The 21840-nt window shown below is 49.1% G+C and overlaps 2 protein-coding genes across 15 annotated transcripts in view; one reads left to right on the top strand and one right to left on the bottom strand.

Annotated features, from left to right (window-relative positions):
• MED12L (mediator complex subunit 12L) overlaps window positions 1–21840 on the top strand; it is a 145143-nt gene that overhangs the window by 55061 nt on the left and 68242 nt on the right. The window lies entirely within an intron of this gene.
• GPR87 (G protein-coupled receptor 87) lies at window positions 12132–14458 on the bottom strand. The gene is made up of 2 exons (XM_009942389.1): window positions 14425–14458; window positions 12132–13168 (listed from the first exon to the last, which is right to left on the bottom strand). Exons 1-2 carry the CDS (start codon window positions 14456–14458, stop codon window positions 12132–12134), a joined length of 1071 nt encoding a protein of 356 aa, XP_009940691.1.

Below are 21840 nucleotides of genomic sequence, written 5' to 3'. Positions count from 1 at the left end.
ATCTCCTCATGGGCTTTCCTTTTATGGGTGTTTATTACCTTACAAGAAGGGGCCCAAAGGCGTGGGCAGATGAACGTACCTTCTGCTAATGCATTGCTGCCGTGTCCGCATCCTTTATTCAGACCCGGCACGTGTTAACCTGAACCTGTAGTCCCTTCCTTCCTCCACATTTCACTGAACCTTTCTCAGTGAAATAAGGGGGTATCGTCAGAGACAAAATTGTCTTTACATTATTGTGAGTGCTCTTGCCCCTCTCTTGTTTATGGGACTCCGAGATCAAAGCCATAATGGTCGATTATTCGTTGCGTTTGGGTGGTGAGTTTGGGTGTTTGTTTCACTGACAGTTTATACCCTGCCTTATATTCCGTCTCTGCAGCAGTGTGAGCATTCAGCCGTTCTGAGAATCGGAATGCGAGCTCTTCGGTCGGCTGGGCAGGTGCTGTGATGCCAGCTTTGGGTTTCAGTTGCTTACTGGGGGGTCAGAGGCAGGGGCACGCTCTGGCCCCCGCTGAGCTGCCTCCTTCCTCTTTGGGCAGTCTGCTTCAGCTGCGGCAGCTCCGGCGGGGATCCTGCTGCTGGCAGCCTGCTCGGGTACCGGACAGCCTGCTTCGCTGGCACCGCTTCCGTGGGCACCGGTGCACTGCGTCTGCCTCGTGGGCTGTAGCTTTGGGATTCACATCCCATGGACTTTTGATGCTCCTCACGAGGCACCCACTCAGACAAACTTTTTATCTCTTTCCATCCACCCTGTTGTCATTTTTTGAAGCAAGGATGAGAGGAGTGGGTCAGATAAAGCTTTGGCTGGTCACAGGGGCTTTAAAAACCTCTGGCCCTCTGAGATAGAGTTTGTAATTCATTCTAAAAAAAAACCTTTTTCTGGTTTTATTTTTGTTTTTCCTCTCCTCAGAAACAGCAGCAGAAGCCTCAGTATCCCTTTTGGGACCAAGGTCATCTTTCAGAGTGTGACCCACAACAAACTCTTTCCAATAGTTTCCTCATCTAAGCCTAAAATTAAAATAAGCAATGTTCTGTTTGTGTCCAGCTGAAATCCTTGCAGAAGAGGAAGGGAAGTGCAGTCTGCCAAGACAATTGAGCGTGAAAGAGAAACACGAGATAAAGGATAAGAGGAACTTCTTGGCAAAGCGGAATTGTCCACCAACCTCAGTTAAATCTCTCCCTCCCAAGGGCAGTGCTCGCTTTATGTGCAGCACCCCAAACTTTCTGCTGAAGGAGGCTGTAATTCAAAGACCTAGCAAAAGGGAGAGTTTGAGCAGTGAGAAAATAGCTTAAACATTCAGAAGTTATTCCCATTGTTTTGAGCAATTGAGTATTTAGCAAACAGCTGAATTACCTTTTTTGCTGATTCATCAGAAAAGCAGGACTTGACAGAAATAGTCTTTCCTGTGGGCTAATAGAGCAAACTTGTCACTGAAGGACTGGGCTCTGGTAGCGTAAAATGCCACGCAACAACACGAAGATTCTTGTTAGAAGACAGAGCTCCTTGAAGCAAACTGGCAGTGAAGTCGAGAGCGTAGCCCAGGCTGGTAGCCAGCTTCTCCAGGCTTCTTTCAGCTTTAATTGCCGATGCAGAATGGGAAGCTCTTTTCTGTTTTCTTCTCCCCCACCTCCTGCCCAGCAGTTTTCCAAAGGCACCAGCATGCAGGCAGCGTTCCCCCATCTCCTGTGAACTGCGGTAACAGAAGCAGGGCTTTTGCCCTCTATTGGCTCCGGAAAAAGCCAAGGAGGTGGTTCTGAAGCAGATCTAAGAAGACAGCAGGATTTCCAAGGGCTACTTGCGAGTCTGTTAATGCAACAGACTTGTTGCAAAGGAGTCAAGGGTGTTACACTGCGGCCCGCCCTGCTGCTGCCACTACGCTGCAGGGGCCGTGTGTTTTGTAGGCGAAGCGGGGAGGGAGCGCTGTTGCTCAGTAGGTTATTTCCACTCCTAAAATTCTTATTCTGCAGTTTCCCCGCAGTGGCCACCAACCAGCTGTGTGCCTTCTGTCGGCAGCAGGGGTGACTGCGCACCGTGTCGGACCTGCAGGCAATGGCGTGGTGTGGAAGCGGGGCTCCTGCCACGAGGACTGCTTGGCTTTCTGGAGACGGCTCTTCCCCGTCAGCCATCCAGGGCTCGTTAACGTTACCTGTATGTGTGTGAGAGCAGAAGTTTCTTCTGCAACATCTGCACTGCCAGTGTTCAAGCGTGTCAGGCGTGCTGCAGCTGTGCTCAGGCCGTGCCGGGAGATGTGGATACACAGACCCGGGCCCTGCTCCTGGGCATAGAAAGCTGGGGCTAGTTCTAGCTCTTCTCTGCAGTGCAGAGCAGTTTTTCTTTTGTGTTTTTCTGAAGCATAATGTTCCTTCCTGGGCTGGTTAGCTGGTTGACAGTCCAGCTGTAGGCCTCCATCCCTGACTGGGTCAGTAATTTGTTATTTTTAGATGTATAAAGTAGACCTCTCCTAGCTGACTCTGGTGGATGTGAGCACAGGCAAGTGATCCTGAGTGCCTGCGTGGACCGTGCAGTGCTCCTGCCTGGGGGGAGGCAGGGCTCAGAGTGGACCACCCTGTCCCGCTGCCAGCGAGCTCCCTGGTTCTGCAGGGCAGGAGCTGCCCGCTTCCTCTGCGTGCTCCCGTCCCGGGAGTGGTTTGCTGTGCAGGCTCACTGCTCTGGTTGGAGGGAGAGATGCAGCACGCTTATGTCTTGATCTAAGCACGGAAGAGGGAAGATCTTGGTTTTCTCTGGGATGCCGCTGACAAGTCAGCACTCCTCAGGGTACTGACCAAGTGACCATTAGGAAATGGACACATTGGAGTTCTCTGCGTAGTTCTGTATTGTCTTTCCGTTTTGATGGAAACAGCTATGGAAACTTTCAGTCATGGGATTCTGTTGTCCTTTTATTATAAATAAGAACAGGCAGCTTCTCTATGCTTTGCCTGCATATTTCCTTTTTTAGAGTAATAAAATACACAGACCCAGGCTCTGTGCTCTGCAGCATCTTAATTGGAAAGTACGTGAAATTATCTGTTGGCACTCAGAGTTGTTGCACATTAAATATCTTGCGCCATCAGGGGATTTGCTTGTTAGGTTTACACTTTAATTTTCTTTACTAACTAGAGCTTTCCTGGAAATGTCACATCTGGAAATCATCTCAGCAGTGGAGTGTCATCTTCCCCGCCATCTGCCCTAACACTGATTAACTGATCTGTGAGCCTCTGAGTCTGCACAGAAGTGAAATGACCACTGCTGTGGGGGTGCATCTTGCTCTTCAAGAATGGGGTTTCTTCATGGAGAAATATCCTGATTTTTGTGCACGGTAGACCGTTAGTCTCTGGCTTTGCAGCAGGTAGGAGCATAGGTACCTGTGAAATCCCTGCAGTCGTATCAGGAGCAGGCTCTGGGGCTGCGAGGCTGTAAATGGGAACTGCTTAGAAGATTTGCCAATTCTGAGTGTCCTAAAGCAGCAAGTCTTACGCAGTTGTCATCTCCAGTTAGGAGTGTTGTCATCTGTCACGAGGCGCTCATCTGCAAGTGGGACAGAACTTGTGTTTTAAATACTTTTGGCTCTTAATGAAAGCACGTGGACAAAGTATGACCACAGCACACACTGATGCCAGGGCAGGCAGAGCTGGAGCAGAGACCTGGAGTTATCTCCAGCATGAGGCAAATTGTAGGGCAGCTTTGACTGCATGCTTGGGTTTTGATTGCATGTTTATTATTCACTATTTGAAAGGCTGGATTTGAATTGATAGTCTGACTTCAGAAATTCCAGCTTGCTTAAAAGGGGTTCTCAGTGCTTTCTAGCACTCAGTTCCTTTCCTGGGGTTTTGTATCAAATCGTTGAGTTGCTGTCCTGCAGCCTGGAAATGGGGCTTTGATGTTGTAAAGGAGATATATTACTTCGTTTGGATCATAGCTGTTTGGATATCCTTTCCCATCCCTCCCCCAGGAAAAAAACAGAGAATGCTTTGAAACAGAAAGTTAAGCACCTTGTTCTCGTCAACCCTGATAACATTAAAAGAAAGCTGTCTTGTGTAACGTGCGTATGGCAGGCCTAGCTGTTCCTGCTCAGCTGAGGGTAAAGACACACTGAACAACGCGTGCATTGCAAATGGCTGCTGCCTGCCAGTTTTTAACCTTGCATAATGGAGTTCTGGGAGTTGTAGAGAGCAAGAAGGTTCCCCCTCAGCCTCCTCTTCTCCAAACTAAACAGCCCCAGTTCCTCCAGTTGCTCCTTGTAAGACTTGTTCTCCAGCCCCCTCCCCAGCCTCGCTGCCCTTCTCTGGACACGCTCCAGCAACTCAATGTCCTTCTCGTAGTGAGGGGCCCAAAGCTGAGCATAGCACTCGAGGTACGGCCTCACCGGTGCCGAGCACAGGGGCATGATCCCCTCCCTGCTCCTGCTGGCCACAGTTCAGCTGGCTGTCCTCCAACATCCCAAGGTCTTTTTCCGCCGAGCAGCTTTCCAGCCACTCCTCCCCAAGCCTGTAGTGTTGCAGTCTGTCCAGATCCCCCTGCAGAGCCTTCCTACCCTCAAGCAGATCAACACTCCCGCCCAGCTTGGTGTCATCTGCAAACTTGCTGAGGGAGCACTCAATTGCCTCATCCAGACCATTGATAAAGATATTAAACAAGACTGGACCCAAAACTGAGCCCTGGGGAACACCGCTCGTGACCAGCCACCAGCTGGATTTAACTCCATTCACCATAACTCTGTGCTCAGCCATCCAGTGAAGAGTACACCCATACAAACCGTGGGCAGCCAGTTTCTCCAGGAGGATGCTGTGGGGAACAGTGTCAAAGGCCTTACTAAAGTCCAGGTAGATGACATCCACAGCCTTTCCTTCATCCACTAGGCGAGTCACCTGGTCGTAGAAGGAGATTAGGTTGGTCAAGCAGGACCTGCCTTTCATGAACCCATGCTGGCTGGGCCTGATCCCCTTCCACACCGGTTCGTCTTGTGGCACATGGGGACAGCCTGCTCCTGTGCCTTTAAGACTTCCTCCTTGAAGAATGTCCAGCCTGCCTGGACCCCTTTGCCCTTCAACACTCTCCGCTAAGGGACCCTCTCAACCAGTGACCTGAACAGGCCAAAGTCTGCCCTCTGAAAGCCCATGGTAGTGGTTTTGCTGACCCCCTCTTAACTTGACCTCGAACCGATAACTCTGTCATTTCATGGTCGCTAAGCGCAAGACAGCCTCCGACTACCACATCTCCCACCAGTCTTTCTCTGTCAGTAAACAGCAGGTCTAGTGAGGCACCTCCCCTGGTAAGCTCACTCACCAGCTGCGTCAGGCAGTTATCTTCCACACTCCAGGAACCTCCTAGACTGTTTCCTCTCTGCTGTGTTGTATTTTCAGCAGATGTCTGGTAACTTAAAGTCCCCCACGAGAACAAGGACTAGAGATTGTGAGACTTCTGCCAGCCTCTTGTAGAAAACTTCATCTGCCTCTTCATCCTGGTTGGGTGGTCTGTAACAGACCCCCAGCAGGATGTCTGCCTTGTTGGCTTTCCCCCTCAGTTTGGTTTGGTTTTAAACTAAAAGAGGGGAGATTTAGACTTGGATATAAAGAAGAAATTTTTTACACTGAGAGTGGTGAAACCCTGGCACAGGTTGCCCGGAGAGGTGGTCGATGCCCCATCCCTGGAAACATTCAAGGCCAGGCTGGACGGGGCTCTGAGCAACCTGATCTGGATGAAGATGTCCCTGCTTACTGCAGGGGGGCTGGACTAGGTGACCTTTAAAGGTCCCTTCTGACCCAAACCATTCTCTGATTCTATGTGAAGTCCCCAAAGAAGGAGAAATGCAGTGTTTTCAAGTGTAGGCTGCTGTTCTGTGATGGTCTGAATGTTGCAGCACAGATAATTTTTTGCATGCCTCAGAGAGGAGTAAGCAGTTGTCCAGGGTGGAGGATTAAGAGCTTAAAGGGCGGGTAGGATGTCTCAGCTCTGTGTACGGTTTCACCCTGCTGGAATGACTCCAGACAGCAGGGCAAACTGAAGGGTCGCCTTGTTATGCAAACATGGATATTTTTCCAGAATGCCAGCCAAATTTAGTATTTAAAGATCTAAAGATATGGCTGCTGTTTCCGAAGGTTAGGAGGCAAGCAGTGAGCATGGTTGCCACAAGACCCTTGCTGTATATCATATAATTTTGGTGGCTTAAGAACAAACGGATGATGTATTTTACTTTGAGCCACACAAGTCTTTTTCTTCCTCCAAAATCCAAAATTCACTTTGGCTGGCCTAGCTGTCATTTTATGAAGAAAGTAATTTAGCTTTTTGTCTGAGCTCAGTGCCTATGAAAGGAAACCTGTTGTATGGTCCTGCTGCTGGACTTCTGTATCAGAACCAGAGAATACAGATTTGTAGAAAGAGATGGGAGAAGACCAACTGACAGTGTGTCAGAGCGTGTCTGGTGACTGGAGGGGCTGCTGGTGGTGGTCATTTGGTTCTTCAAGTGTCTGGTGACAGAAGTGGAAGCTGGGGTGGCAGCTCTGAAGCCTTTGGTAACAGGAATGCTGCTCATGGGCTCAGGCTTGTTTGTTTGTTTTTTGTTTTATTTTTGAATGAAGGATCTATAAGTGATATCTCTGGCTACTGATCTTCTTATAGGTCTGTACCCTGTTATCAAAACCTTCTAATGAAATAGTCAGTGCTTCCAACCCTACTGCATGTGAAAACACATTGATTGTATTATATCTGTGGCCAGGCTCTGTGAATTGATAAAAGCAGGACAAACAAGATAAATATTTTTTAACAGAGTAATCCCACTGGAAGGCATGCTAATTACAAAAGCATTACAGGACTTCTGGATTTTGTTTTTACCCTATCAAAGCTGCCAGAAAACACTTTCTGCCTAGTTTTGTTTTGCTGACGGGGAGAATAGCCTTCTGAGGCCTTACAAGGATCTGTCTGAAGCTCGGTCATCAGGTCTCTGGCCGCATTCAGATGGCGCTGCTGTCGCTCCCAGTGCAGACGTTCTGCCTTCCAGGGTGGCACCGGCTCCGGTGGGGAGAGCCAAGGGATGGGGCTGACGCACATACGAATACGCCCAGCCATGGTTGTGCCAGTTGTGCAATTACGGTTGCTTAATTCAGGAGATTCTCATGCGTGTCAATACAAAAATACATTTTTAGAAGTTTTGGGGTTTTATTTTCCTTTTTTAAGATGCCTAGGATGCTGCGCTGGTGGAAATCCACGGTAAAGAGAAACCTTGAAAGTAAAGGGCATAATATATGTAGCGGCAAAAGTCTTGTACAGGTAGCAGCGGTCTGGAGGCGTCTCTAAATAGATGTTCAGAGAACATTTCTTCCACAATAACCCCATGGCATGGAGAGTTCTGGCTGGGCTGCTCAGTTACAATGTAATGCAAAGCTTCCTAAACGAAAAAAATCACAGATGTTCACAAATTGTGTGCTCCTTGCGTTCTGGGTCTGATCTGCTGTCGTGCCTCCACCTGGAAAGCCATCTTTCACATACAGCGTCCTATAAAAATGGAGTCTCATACTGCACAACCCAGATTTACATGTGCTTCTGTCCTGAGGTGGTTCTCTGAAATGGCAGCGAGGGATCAGGGCCTGAGACTTTTCCTATGAACTTTCTTGTACTTTTTTGCTTCCAGAAGAGCTTTGAAGGACCAAAATTCCATGTCAAATCCAGACAAATTAAATATAGTTATGTGGTATTTGGGAACTAGGATATTCTTTGATAATTCATTTTTATCCCTGGGAAAATATTTCACAAGCAGCATCTTCAAAGAACTGTTGTATATGTAAGTGCGTGTATAAACCAGTGATAAAGGACTATCACAGATACATCCTGTCAAGATAAAGTAAACTCACTTTGGGGGTGATTTTACAGTGAAGTGTTGTATGCATCCAAGTCGCCAGGCTTCAGAGCAGAGACTCGTGCTGGCTGGTCTTTGTGCCGGGCGAGCAGGGCTGCGTCTGCCCTTCTCTGTGCGGGATTTCAGGTGGATGCCCCGCTGCTCCCTTGTGGGACCACCCTTTCTAGAAACCACTGGTTGCTTTATCTCTGTGGTCCTCTGGAAAGGGTATCTTTAGGCCATTCTTTGAAGGACATCACCCCGGGTGCAGTTGCTTTGGGTAATTGATGTTTTTGGTATATAATTCTTACTAGGGAACAGCGGTACTGTTTCTCCTAGGAGGAAATCCTAGGTAAACGCAGCCTTTGGTTAAAAACTAAGCAGGTAGTGAGAAGGTGTAGTACGTGTGCATGCGCGTCCTTTAAGGAGAGAACACAGCATAGCAGGAGAGATGTGTGTGGCCGTCTGGTCATGTTTTCAGCCATCAGTGAGCTGCACCATTCGGTGTGCGAGGGAGAATCCTGAATCCTGTACACCTGGTCTGCGGTCTCCTCGCCTGTCCTTTGTGTCCCTGGTGAGGGGCAAACAGCAGTGTTTCCACCGAAGCAGCTCTTTGGCCTTTGCTGGCATTGGGTAGGAAGCCCACCATCCACCTGGAAAAAGGTTACGGTTCTGAGAGGGGTTTAAGCTTTCTTACTCTGATTATGTGATGAATCCTGTAGAGTGTGTGCGTGTACATTCATTATGTATAGAAATACTCTGCTATACTGTATATTTAAAATATTGTCTAGTAGTCAGGATATTTTAATTTAATCTTAGGAGATGCGTGCTTGTTCTGTGACTCTGATGGGACTTAGCTTAGAGAAGCGTGTGGGACACCGAGTCAGCTGTCTGCTGTTATGGTGAGGGGGAGCTGGAGCACTGCTGGGCATGGAAGAACCTGGAGGAACCCGGGTGTTGGGGAGCCTGGTGAAGACGCGTAGCCTGGCTGTGGTCGAGCAGCCTAAGCCTAGCAGGCGCATGAGCATCAGATCCCACGGTGCAAATGGTGATGGTTTCTGAGCAGTAGTGGGCTATGAGGATGGGAAGAGCCATCTTCCTCTGCAGCACGGTTACTCTGCAGATAGCCCATCCACTAGTAACGGGCCTGGCTGTAGTTCAGGCTGGTTACGGGATGGTGTTGTTCACAGATTGACTGCAGAGTCTGGCATCTCTCTCCAAGCAGCCGTAAAACCTGTTGTCACGGATCTGCACGCCTTGTAGGAAGGCAAGAGATGTTTTTGGGTAAATCAAGACAGGCTTTAGTATACAGAGAAAAATTCACCTCAAAAGATTGATACTGGAGAAGGTTCTAAGAAAGTGGAAATATGATGGTAGCCATCTATCTTGTGCACTGAGCCCATGGAGCACATCGGGGAAGGTGCAGGAACGTGAGCCACCCGCCTCAGCCTTGCGGCAGGGGGATGTGTGCGTGGAGGGGAGGGCACAAAGCCGGGTGGGGAGAAGCTGCAGCCTCACAAGTAAATGATCCTGTTATTGGAGGTTTTTGGGTAGCAGTCTCCAGCAGTGGGAAAGACAGGCTGTGCGTACCTGCAAAGGGCTTACAGAGGCACCGCTGCAGAGCAGAGACCAGGGGTGCTGGGGGCTCTGGGGGTGTGTGTGAATTCAACACAGTAATTGTCGAGCACAATTTAACAAGCCGTAAACCCTTCCCTGATTTACTATTACTGGCATCATAAAAGGGAGAGCAGAAGCACTCGGTCTTGGTTTTCTTTAACCATATAAGACCTAATAAGAGAGTCTTTGGTTATTAATGTCTGTGTGTACATAACTGATCCTCTGGTAGTAAATGTTACCGCTTCACAAAAGCAACCCAGTATGCTGTTCCATTTAATTTGATGCTTCCGAGAATTTAAACTATGCAACCCAGCCGCAAAAATGGTTATCTTAATATGGTTTTGTATGTGCATAGACTCCTGGGAGTACAAAATGGCAAATTTGATCCAGGACTAGTCTTGAAGGTTGTGTGTGAACATAGTTTTCTACAAAGCTAGTTGAAAAACAGGGTTTATTCTTGGTATTTTAGCCATTTAAATAATTTTTATTCAATGTAGGTTAAATAGCCAAAATATCCAGTCTTCCTTTCCAGAAATGATCTCCCCTAAACAGTGTAAGTAGTTCTATAATACTTGCGTTAATCCCAGTAGAAAACTTCATCAAAGGTGTTCTCATGCGGTATGTTATCTTGTTATTTGAATGCTGCATTTTCAGGATTTTCTTGTCAAACCATTTTTTTCTATATTAAATGGAAAGTTCTTATATGAGTAAGGTGCTTGATGATGGACTATTGCCATCTTCTGTTTGTTCAGTTGCACTACACTGCATAAGATACGTATAAAAATTAATTGCTCAAAACACGCATCAGCTCCTTACAATCTGTGTTGTCAAAGTTGGCTGTTTATTTTTTGTACGAGCAGCTTTTACTCTAAACAAAGCTGATTTAATCTTCGGTGGAGTACAGGACAAGATGATTCACATAGACGTTGTTCCGTTTACAGGATTAAATACAAACACGTCAGGGTGATCTCTGCTGGCTGCAGGCGACTGCATCTGCGATCCCAGGTGATGGTTCCTCACTCCCCTGCCCCTTGCAGAGCCTTCTCCTGGCCCCTGGGAACCCTGTCCCTGGGAACCCTGTCCCTGGGAACCCTGTCCCTGGGAACCCTGTCCCTGGGGAGCCCACGCTCGCTTGTCCCTGCCTTCTCGGCTGGGGCCCCTGGCCGAAGCTGCTCCAAGCAGCCTGGGGAGCACCCGCGCTGTGTGGTGGGAGATGACCTGTTCTGTATGGCGCAGCCATCGAGGGAGGGGGAACCTGTCCTCCTGCCGTGCCCCGAGAGCTCCTGCGCCATGTCCCAGGGTGGCGGAGCCGCCTCGCACCCCGGTGGGGCTCTCGCTGCCCCGTTGGCCTGCGTGCCCCGGCCGCCTCGGCTGCTACAACGGGATCGGCTGCCTGGGCGGGTTGTGAAAAGCAGCCTTGGTTTCTCCTGCCCTTGTCAAAAACAAATCTGGAGTGCTGTCAGCTGCTGGCACGCTGCAAAGCCTGCCAGCATCTCCAGGAACCGACTTGGTGTCCCAGTCAGTATTGGCTCTGGTGGGTACTCTCCAGGACTTGGCTTCTGCTTTTGAAGAACGTAGCTGTTAGTCAACACTTTCTCGTGCAGCAGCTGCTGTGTTGCCTCTTATTCCTTTCTTCCTGCCTTGATTTTGGATGCTCTTCTTTAATATTTCCCCTGCTCTGGTTGTGTGTACCGCGGTGTAAAATAATACCGTGAAGATGTTGCCTAAACTGCTCTCCAAAAGTGAATTTCACTTGCTTACTGCACACAGTTATGGTTTCCAGGAGTGGAAAGCAGCCAAAGTTATAAATAATTTTGAACAAAAATTTTCTAATGCTTTAAGTCTTATTCCTGTAACATTCAGCAGGCATAGAAAGTGCTAGGAAATGGAATTTTCAGCTTGATGTTGATTGCTCAGTCTTGTCGTATGTGAGTCTGTCAAGGGATGGCATTTTTCATTGTGTCCTCACTTAGAATGAGATTACTGGGAATTAAAAGCAGTTTTAATAGTCTTTTTCTTTGTTTCTATCTCTTTTTTTCTTCTTTTTTTTTTTGAGAAGAGACCTAAACTAAGATTGTGTTTTAGGTTTTTGTGTTTGGTATTTTGAGATGGGTGAGAAGCGCTTTGGTAGGTTTGATCTGTGGGCGCGACGGTGCTGCCAGCACCACAAACACCCAAGAGGACAAAGCCGGGGCGCTGTCGGCCGTCAGCGAAGCGCCGTTCCACAGACCGAGCCCCGTGGCTGCACTGCTGGCGGGCACACCGAGGGGTCTCAGTGGGAGTGTGTGCTACCTCCTCCCCTCTCCTTCGCCTGCCACGAGCCCATCAGCGGCCACCCGCCGGGCCCCGGGACGTTGACTCGTCCCGTCGGATCCCACTCCGAGGCGGGGGCTCGTCCATCTTGACTGGAGCTCCAGGTTGCTTTCTGAGCTGAGGCATCCTCAGCCTCTGTTGGCCTTTAAAAAACCCAACCAACCAACCTCCAAAACCCCTCTGAAGTGAACCTGATCTCTGTGGGGATTTAAGCTTTGGAATTTTGAGATGGGTGTTAGTAAGCTGAAATGGAAGAGCTGTACATGTCTGCCTATTCCTTAGTGAACTTCCATGGTCAGATACTCAAAGGTACATTTTATTTACATGATATACAAATATTCTTACAAATTAGCAAAAGTCTCTGTGCGTGTGACTTCAGACATCGGTGTATTCATGGTATATGCGCACTTCGGATCTTCTCACGCTCTGAAGTGATCGAATACTCTCACTCCTCGTTCGCATATTTGATTTTCTGAACAGCCTTCGTGAGAACGATCTACACATGAAAAAGTAAATTATTGGATCCAGACAAACATTGCATGCAGATAGGAACAGTGTCATTTCCTTGCAGTAATACAAGATTTTATGTGCCGAGTCGTCTAAAATTTTATCTAGGTGGCTGAAAGTAAAGGGTATTCTGCACAAATGATATGGCAGAAAGCAAGTGAAAAATACAGCCACAACAACCCTTATACTTTGATTATGCTTTCGCTTTCTGCTTGAGGAGCTAATGAATTGTTTGCTCGATTTATAAATGTACCTGGATATCGCAATGTAACATCCTATCAGTACTATCAGCACCACTACAAACATGCAGGTGTTGATGTAGACGACAGCCGTGTGCCACTTGACTCCCAGGGGGGACTTCAGCTTTAGGCAGTCGTTGATGTTCTTCTTGGTCGGGTAGCCGTTGGTAAGAATCAGGTTTGGTAAAGCGAGGAAAGCCATCACAACCCAGACACAGGCAGACAGGATCTTGGTGAAGGTGATGCTGTACATCCTGGAGTCTCCAAAGGGCTTCACTACTTTCAGGTAGCGATCGATGCTGATGAGTCCGAGGAACACAATCGTGGTGTACATGTTTGCGTAAAACAGAACCGTGGTGTATCGGCACAGGAAGGAGTTGAAGTGCCACGGCCCCAGCTGCGAGTCCTGGATGATCTTGAACGGGAACGTCAGTGTCATGAGAAGGTCTGCAACCACGATGTTTTTGAGGTAAAATATAAAACTCGTCTTATTTCTGATGTGGAAAAAAATCCACACTGCTAGGCCATTCAGCAAGATGCTTGCCAGGAAGATGATGAGGTAAAGCACAGGCAGGACGATGGTGGTGAACTCGTTGTGCGTGGAGTTCCCGAGTAAGCCTGCTGTGGAGTTGGGTGAGGTGCTGTTGTCTTGGCTCAGACCGTCATCTGTGGGAACGAGGGAAAACAGCAGGTTTGAAGAATGTTTCTAGTGCTTTACAAATGGGGCCATTTTAGAACTGTCCTCTAGCAAATGTCCTGTCTCTGGGCAGTAACAGGGGCTGCTCGGATAAACCAGCCTGCAAAACCCGAGTTTACAACTGTGCCCCTAAGTACTGCGTGTGTCAGAAGAGCTGTGCCTGTGGCCTGCTAGCCCCAGAGCACGGCGCCTGTGCCTCCTGCTGAAGTGTAGAGGTGCTTCTGCACGCAGATGGACAGGAACAAACATGGCTGTGAGCACGTGTGTATTCCTGAGGTTCGGCACGGCTCTCGCGCCCCTGCCCGCCCCCGCTGCCGCCCTGCGGTGGGAGCCCGGTGGGGTGGTCGCTGCGGGGCGCAGCCCCGTGTCGCTGCGGACGTGCTGAGCTGGGGCTGCCGGACGGACCTGTTGGGACGCCCGGCTCATGCGCTGGCCCCGGGCTGGCGGCCGCACCAGCGGTGTTCCCTCCCGCAGCACGGGGCCGCACCGCCGGGACCCCCAGTTGCCGGGGCTCGGTGGGCACTGGCTGCGGGGCGGTGGGGAGCCAGGGCAGCTCTTACAGGGCGGGAGGCTGCGCGTGGACTTGTCTCTGCAGAGTCGGAAGAAGATGAGCAGCCTGGGAACTCTCTGTAGCGAGAGACGGCGAATGCTGCGGGTGGAACGTGGAGAAGGGTCGAGTTCCCCGTCTGCCGCCATCGGCGCCTCGCAGGCCGAGGTCGGCGGTGCCCCTCGCTGCTCTCGTGCAGGGGTGCGGGCAAACACCGCTGCGTGCCAGCATGCAGGGAACGAACGTCGTTCATCAGGATTACAGGGTGTCAGCTCCTGGCTGTCTGAATGCTGACAGAATGCAGCCTGGGAGCCGAGGTGGTCTGCTTATCGAGAGACGGGACTCTGGAGAGACTCTTTGGGCCTATTAAAATGCTGATTTAAAACTTAGCTGACTTAAATACATTTGAAAACTGCAGTCTCTGGGGACGTTAAGATTTCATATGTAAATGTTTGTGAAAAAACTTCAGCCTTATAAAACTATAGCACGTTTTATTTCATACTGTTTATACTCTGAAGTAGGCTGGTGTGGTGAACCAGGACTGACACCCACAGGGGCAGCGCTTGGCTGGTTTTAGACAGCCTTTTCTCAAATAATTAGTTCTTTACAACGTTAGTATGAACTGATAGTAATGCAATAAACACTTCTCAGCCGCTTACATTTCTGGCATTGTTTTACCTGGCAGTTGTCCATAAGACAAGTTGTACCCCATCCTTTGCGTTGCTGTAGGTTTTCAGCTGAACTGCTTCTCAGGAGTCCCACTGGCAGCTGTAGATCCAGGATGCGGCATGGGCTGTGCCAGCTTTACATTCTGGTGAAAACAAATTGGAATTAAAACCAAAGCAAAACAGAAGACCCCAGCTTTCTCTCCGCATCATGGAGAGGAGCTTTGGGAAATGAGCATCCTCCAGAATTCCCAAGGAAGGGGCTGAGGCATGCTGAGCGCTGATCTCTGGAGGCTGCACAGCTGTTCTGCTGTCGAGGTCTTCATCGCCACATCCCCATTTACAGTGGGGCATCGGCTGTATCGTTGCAGGTCACCCTGCCACGAGTTTTTGTAAGCCTATCAGTTCCACTGTTAAAACTGTTGCCCTGTCTCCACCTCACTAAGAAAGCTGTGCTGGAGCTTTGCTGCTATAACATTCAGCAACATTATTCTGATTTCCAGCCTGAATGTCTCCATGGCCGCTTTCTGTCTCGTATAACTTGTACCAGTGCTTTTCATTCAGAGAACCCATCTCCGTCTCTGCATATAGGGGACATTTCTCTGTACTGAGGCTTCATTTACTGTGATTAAGCAAGCCTTCATGTGTTTCTGCAAGACTCGAAGGTACCAGCCCTTCTGTGTATCTGATCCAGTTAAGACAATCTTCCTTGAATCCCACTGACAAATACTGGGCACTGTTTTACAAATGAGGTTGAAGAAAAGCTTTTTGCCCCATGGCCGAGTTCCTTACCACCACTGAAACACCTCAGCTAACATTTTCTGGCATCTCAGTTCCTCCGTTTCTCCTTAAGTGTGTGCCAGACAGGTGGCAAATGGCTGGGCTGGGATCGGCTCTGACACGCTTTCTGTCCCCTTGGTGCATCACAGGGATCTGTGCTAGTGCGTAGCAGGCTGTTTCATTATCCTTAGCTGCATGATATTGCATTTTTTGTCCCAGCAAACTTCATCTCAAGTTTGTTAACTTCTGTAAAAATATGCTGGATTTTAACTTTTTGAAACCTGTTTTCCTAATTTTGATTTCTTTCAAAAGTTTGGACTAAACCTTTGCAGAAACCTGGACTGTGACTAGTGGGTCTAACAGCCTGGCCAAGAATGTTGTTTTCCTACATTGGTACTGGATTTGATAGTCTCCAGGCAGGTATTTCTCCACCACCCTTCTCAGCTTTAAAAATAGGTTAGCATACAAGTGTTTGCAAACATTCCATCCCAGGTACTGAAGTGTCATAGAATCACAGAATCGTTAAGGTTGGAAAAGACCTCCAAGCTCATCAAGTCTAACCTCCAACCCAACACCCCCATGGCTGCTAAACCATGTCCTGAAGTGCCACATCTACATGGTTTTTGAACCCCTCCAGGGAGGGGGACTCCACCATGTCCCTGGGCAGCCTGGTCCAATGCCTGACCACTCTTTCAGTAAAGAATTTTTTCCCAATATCCAGCCTAAACCTCCCCTGATGCAACTTGAGGCCATTGTGACCGAAGTGTAGGACCCGGCACTTGGCTTTGTTGAACCTCATACGATTGACCTCTCCCCATCGATCCAGCCTGTAGGTAAAATTTGTCTCCTAACTCCCAGAACACGCTGTTGAGTGGCTTTATGCCTTTGCTATGATGTGCCACCACAGCTGGTTTCTTACTCCTTGGTAAAGGCCCTTGACTTTCCTCCTGACATCTCTTGCTTGGATGGCCTGCTTGTTCAGGTGCGATCTTGGGCATTTCAGTGACAGATGCCTGAGAGTGAATTTTTTTTTGAAGTTCATCATCTCTCACTTCTTGAAGTAAAAAATTTCATATGTAATTGAGATATGTGTTTGTAACTTCATAATATATCCGGCAAATGGGGGTGGAAATTGTAAGTTCCTGCTCCTTTCTCATGGTTTTGAATGACGTGCTTCAGAGTTTTATGAAGCCAGACTACAGGGAATACTGAAAAACTGCAGATCTAATTCATGTTATGATGGCATTATAATGTTTTGACATTGTGCAAAGAAATTTTGACAATACCAATTTGTAAGACCTCATTCTAGATGATTGCTTTACTCTTGCAGTATGCAAATACTGCACGCCTCACTTTCTGTTTACAAGTTTTGGTAGGAAAACTAGCAAAATAGTTCAGACGTCAGCAATGACACTGGACCTGACTGCCTCTCCTAGGGACCGAGTAGTCAAGGAACGTACGGAAGCGTTTTGCGGCTCCGAGCTTGTTTTAGGCGTCGTCACCATGTTGGGAACTGCACTGAATTGTCGGGAGATGGCAGTAAAGGAAATCCTGACGTTCTAAAGGGTCAGTAAAAATTTTAGTTCTGGTATTTTCAGCTTTTTGTCAGTTTGACTTCTTGTCTGGCGTTGTTTGCTCTGATAATAATTGGGGTCCATAATGAGATTGTTAGGGATATTTTAGATATTTTGTTTTCTCTTGGTGTGAGAAGCAGTAACCTACTGCTTTTTTGCTGTTGTTTATAACTTGCAGCTATCCTTTCTTGCCCAGCAGGCATCGAGATCAAAGGAATATGTGATTTTATGAAAAGATACGTATCTCTCTCACGCAAATAAGATCCTTATTTCCCTGCTTTTCAGAGCTCCTTTGAAGTCTGTGTAAGTCCTGGTCCTGGTCCCTGGAAAGCTCCCTGCTCTCAGGCTCTGCAGGCAAGTGCCCTCCCAGACCCGCAGTCCAGAGAGCTGGTGAAGCGTGGGTTGTGTTGCCTGCGATTTGAGGCAGTGCGACTGCTGACAGCCATGTTCCCGTGCTGTGACCTGGGGAATGCTGCAGGATTTGATGGAGCTGGGGGTCAGATCTGTGCTGAACGGACTGCTTGTGTGCTGTCAGTTACTCCAGGTCCTGAAGGGATTTGCTTTAAAACCTGTCAGAAAAGGCTTCTGCCTTTTTCCACCTCTGCATCCGTCCTTTTAGGTGGATGTTGTCACTGAGAGACCACAAAAACCTAGCACCGGATAGCATCTGTGAATGCCTCTTCATGTACAGACAGCCCCTACAGCCTCCAAAGGTTCTGTCTCTTGTTTTACATCAGAAAACGGAAGGATGTTCTCTGGTGCGGCTGAGAACCCCCGTTGCTGCCAGGGATCTTTGCCTCGCTGTCCTCTGGCCTCTCCCTCTTGCTTCCACTGTTTGCATTCCCGTCTGCATCCTGTGCTGCACTGCCAGCAGAGACGGGCCGCCCGCAGCATCCTTCAGACTCTCGAGCCCCAGTTCAGTGGGGATCAAAATCCAGCTTTCTTCCTCCTTGTGGGCAGTGTTTTGTTTCTGGGGTACCGTTACTTGAATCCACGGGGCTATTGGTCTGAGTCTTGGGATTTAGCCCGTCGTTCTGTAGCTGAGAGGTACTGCAGAGGATGGGCTGCAGTCACTTGGACCAGAAATGGCTGAATCGCTGTCACGGAAGGCGGCTGTCCCTGGACAGGCCTGTTTCTTACCACCCCAGGGAATGTGTTGCCGTCCCCGGGGGCTCGCCTGTGGCTCCTGGGGTTCGCTAGCATCAGCACTGCTCCTGCGCCTGACTTGCAACTCTCTGCTGATCTCCCAGTCTATCCAAAACCCGGGCTTGCTGAAGCAGCCTGGGCTCTGTGGTCCCTTCCAGATGCAGCCCAGGAAGATGCTACATGGCTGACGGGAGCAGCAGCAGCCCATCTGTAAGAGCTTTTCAGGTCAGCACTGCTTACTTTTAGTGAATCCCATATAGGCTTGCTGATTCCTGCAGAGAGTACTGACCGTGGGCGATCCCTGCCACGTGCAGCTTCCTGGCCGGTGAAGATGTGACCACACTAATTGCCCAGGGACATCCAGATCCCCTGGAAGCCATACTGCGAGCTTGCTTGTTGCTCCTGCAGACCAATTAGGATCAAGCCTCTGATACTCCCAGGTATCTCTGGGTCGTCTTGTTCCTTATGGTTTTAATGTCAAAACATGTTCCAAAAATATCCCAACAAAGTATTGGGTTGGAAAAAGAAAGCAGCAAACTCTTCACAAATGTAAAGTGTGACAGCTAGACTCCATGAGCAGCGTTCTGCAGCCTGCCTTGCTGGCACAGCTGAGCTCAGCAGAGAGGCTTAGATGTGTGCATGGGGCGGAGGTTAGAGACAACACCTACTGACAGCTGCCCTAATTAGGCGCTAAAGACGCCCTTCTGCTGCTGTAGTTGGAAGCTTTAGAGTCTTAAACAAGCAGGTTTGTGTGGAGCAGCAGGGCAGCGCAGGCAGGATGGCGGCTGCTGCACAGAGCTGGCCGTGTGACAGAGTTTTGGGGTACACGGAGGTGATCCTGTTTAGGCTCGCCGGTCCAAAGGTGTTCCCATAGCTTCCCAGCAAGGCTGTCAGACTAAGGGGGACTGTGGCAGGCAGAGCACTTGGAGTAGTGTGGCGGCATTATTTACATGCTAGCGTGGGTGAGCAAGGCTCATCTGAGTCAACTCTGGTGTGTCATAGAATCATAGAATGGTCAGGGTTGGAAGGGACCTTGAAGATCATCTGGTTCCAACCCTGTGCTCCAGAAGCCTCGTTGTTTCTGATAAAGACCACGGTATTGCAGACTCTGCAAGGGGGAAGAAAGTTACCTCGTGTGGAGAATTCACCCTTTTCCATATGTTCTCTTGGAATGGGAGACAAAGACTGCCTTCACTTTAAAGAGTATTTTAAGATATTTTATAATTATTCCCTGACTATGCACTCTGATAGCGGCTTTTTTACTTGTTTGAATATGGTATTTCTGTGCTGGGCAGGGTTGGCTTTCAGCTCCTTGTCCAGTCCTCTGGACATTTTTCTTCTGACGAATTTAATCCTAACCAGCTGTCTCACTATTCCATATAAATATGTCCTGCTTGGATGGTTTTGAAAATGCGCTTGAAGCTGCTCCTTTATTCAGGTAACTTTTAAAATCAGAATACTTCTTACTTTTTGTAGTTTATACACTTGGTTGGTTGTTGGTTTTTTTCTATCATTCCCCTAAAGGCTGTCAACTGCATTAAATATGTTAAGTACGTACTGTTTCACGGATGAGGTAATCTTTTACTGCTAATGTTGATAGACTGGTTTGTATGTATGAATGATACAGCCTCAGATGAGAAATTAAATAATAGGCTGCATGGCAGACTTCAGTGTCAGATGGGTAGGGAATGACTGTAGAGTTTTTCTAATGACTAAGGCTTTAAGTTGCCTCACTGTTTAAAGAAATTCTATATCCCCAAATCTGATTGCTCTTTGTTCTCTTATTTACACCTTTCTAAAAATTAGAAAACTCTCTTTGTGAACCAGACTAGATATTCTAGGTCATGGGGCTGCAGAGTTTTAAATGTTTGTTTTTTTTTTTTTTTATTTGAGCACGTAACTTTTTGATGTGTGGCTTCTTGCCAGTCAGTCTGCATTCATCCCCATGAAGTTTGGTAAATGACAGAGTTAGTGTAAACAACAGAAATGGGAGGCAGTTTATTAAATTTGATATTGGCCGGTTACAATTATGTTTTCTGTTGCCCATCAGAACCAAAACACTGAGTTAATTGTAAGGATTTAGGGGAAAAAATTATCTGCGTAGGCTGCAGGGTAGGTGTGTGCGTGCACAAAGCTTCTGCAAGCAGACAAGTGGAGCCTGCGCCCCGTTCTCTGTTTCGGACTGCTCCTGGACTGCACCACCTGAGCAAGCCGGCATCTTCAGTTCTTGCCTGCCTGCATCTGTTTATCTTACTTAGTGCTTGTCCTTGTGCCCTAAAAGAGAGCCCCATCCCAATAACTAGGCCACTGCCACCTTTGCCTTCCTCGGAGGCCTCTGGTAAAAACTGTCCATCTCCCTTTTGCTAAAAGTGTATGTTAATGTACTGTTACTGCAGAGTGGAATAACTCGCTATTCCTGTTGGAATTTGTACCTACTGTGAGTGAGTATGCGCCTCTTACTCTCTTGTGCTTTGCACGCTTGCTTATTTTTTGCATTTTTCTAGCTGTTGCATCCCTGTCTTTGGAATGGTGCTGTGCCAAGAGGTGCTGTGTTGCTGGCAGCGGTGCCAGGGTTTGTGTTAGTCAGAGACTCGGGTGCACAGCGGGACAGCAGCCGTCTGCGCTTGGATGTGATCATGTACCAAGCACAGCATCTTTCGTCTGCGGAGGGGCTGGGAGAGCTGCCGTGGTTCAGCGGAGGCCAGGGAGGGCTCCGGGGCTCCCGCAGCCCGCGAGAGAGGGAGCCCAGCTCTTTCTGCTCGGTGACCGGGCAGGAGGCAGCGGGCACAGGCTGAGACTCAGGTAATTACATCTGAGCACGAGGAAACGCTTCTGTTACTGCACGGGCGGTCAGACATGGGTGAGGGTTGCCCGTGGAGGCCATGGGTCTCCATGCCGGGAGATACCTCCCGACGGGGCACGGCCCCGCAGCTGGCTGAGCGGGGCGGTGGTGTCCCCCACCCGCGGGTCTCACTCAGCCGGCTGGCATGCATTGGCTGCTTTGAACGGGGAATGGCTGGGGAGAGGGTGGAAATAGCCCTTGGCACGGCTCTGTGCCCTGGGGTCCCGGCACCCGCCTTCCTGGGAGCGCAGTGCCGTACGGGTGTGCAGACAGCGTGTGCTGGTTCCCTGGAGCGCGGTGATGCTGCCATGTGGAGCGGGCTGAACTGTGGGGAGGCTGAAAATAAGAACTAGGGTATAACTGTCTTCAGCTGTGGCTTACGGTCCTTGTCTGCTTAGTCATATCCAGAAACAGGAACCACTGCCTCTGCCCAGAAAGCTTCTCGTCTGCTTCAGTATCTAGTACAAAACCCCCTTCTTGGTTTTCATGTTCCTCCTTGAACTTCCCCCTCAATTCCAGCCTGACTTTTCTCTCACGCGTCTCTGAACAGCACGGCATCCTGGCCCCGGGCAAGCTGTGGTGAGCCTTGCTTCCATCTGCCTTCAGGTGGTGGAGCAGCTGCTTTCGTCTCCAGCACCCTCTCCTCTCCCTGCCCTACCCTATCCATGTGTGGTCAGTAGGAGACACGTGATGCCAGTGGCTGGGGAGCATACTTCCCTGTGGAAGCCTCTGCCGAATGCCGAGCTGGCATCTGTGTCGGTACACATGTGGGAGCCGCAGTCCCTCCACATCCGCATTGAGACATGCCGCTAACGGAGACTTCCTTCCCCGCGGTCGCTTTGCCCGAGAGGTGTCTCCGAGAAGAATTATCTGTACGCCATTCCTGTAACCTACAGAGCTTCCCGCATGCAGACGCTCGCTGAAGTCTGGGGTCTGCTCTTGGTCCTTCGTATATGACGCCTAAAGTACCACGCCTGTTGCCAGTGCCTGTGCTGGATTCACCCGAGTCACCAGCTGTGTGTGCTCATTGACGCCTTCGGCACCAGCCTCTACCCGGGCTTCACTGTCGGTATTGCCTGAAGTCAGA

The sequence above is a fragment of the Opisthocomus hoazin genome, chromosome 4, assembly GCF_030867145.1.
Source record: "Opisthocomus hoazin isolate bOpiHoa1 chromosome 4, bOpiHoa1.hap1, whole genome shotgun sequence".
Lineage (NCBI taxonomy): Eukaryota > Metazoa > Chordata > Aves > Opisthocomiformes > Opisthocomidae > Opisthocomus > Opisthocomus hoazin.
This window is presented reverse-complemented; position numbering and strand designations above follow the sequence as displayed.

Coding starts and splice junctions, on each gene's coding strand:
- GPR87 (XM_009942389.1), bottom strand. CDS start 14,458: ATGGGGTACAACTTGTCTTATGGACAACTGCCAG. Junction 13,169..14,424: donor GTCTTATGGACAACTGCCAG/GTAAAACAATGC, acceptor TCGTTCCCACAG/ATGACGGTCTGAGCCAAGAC.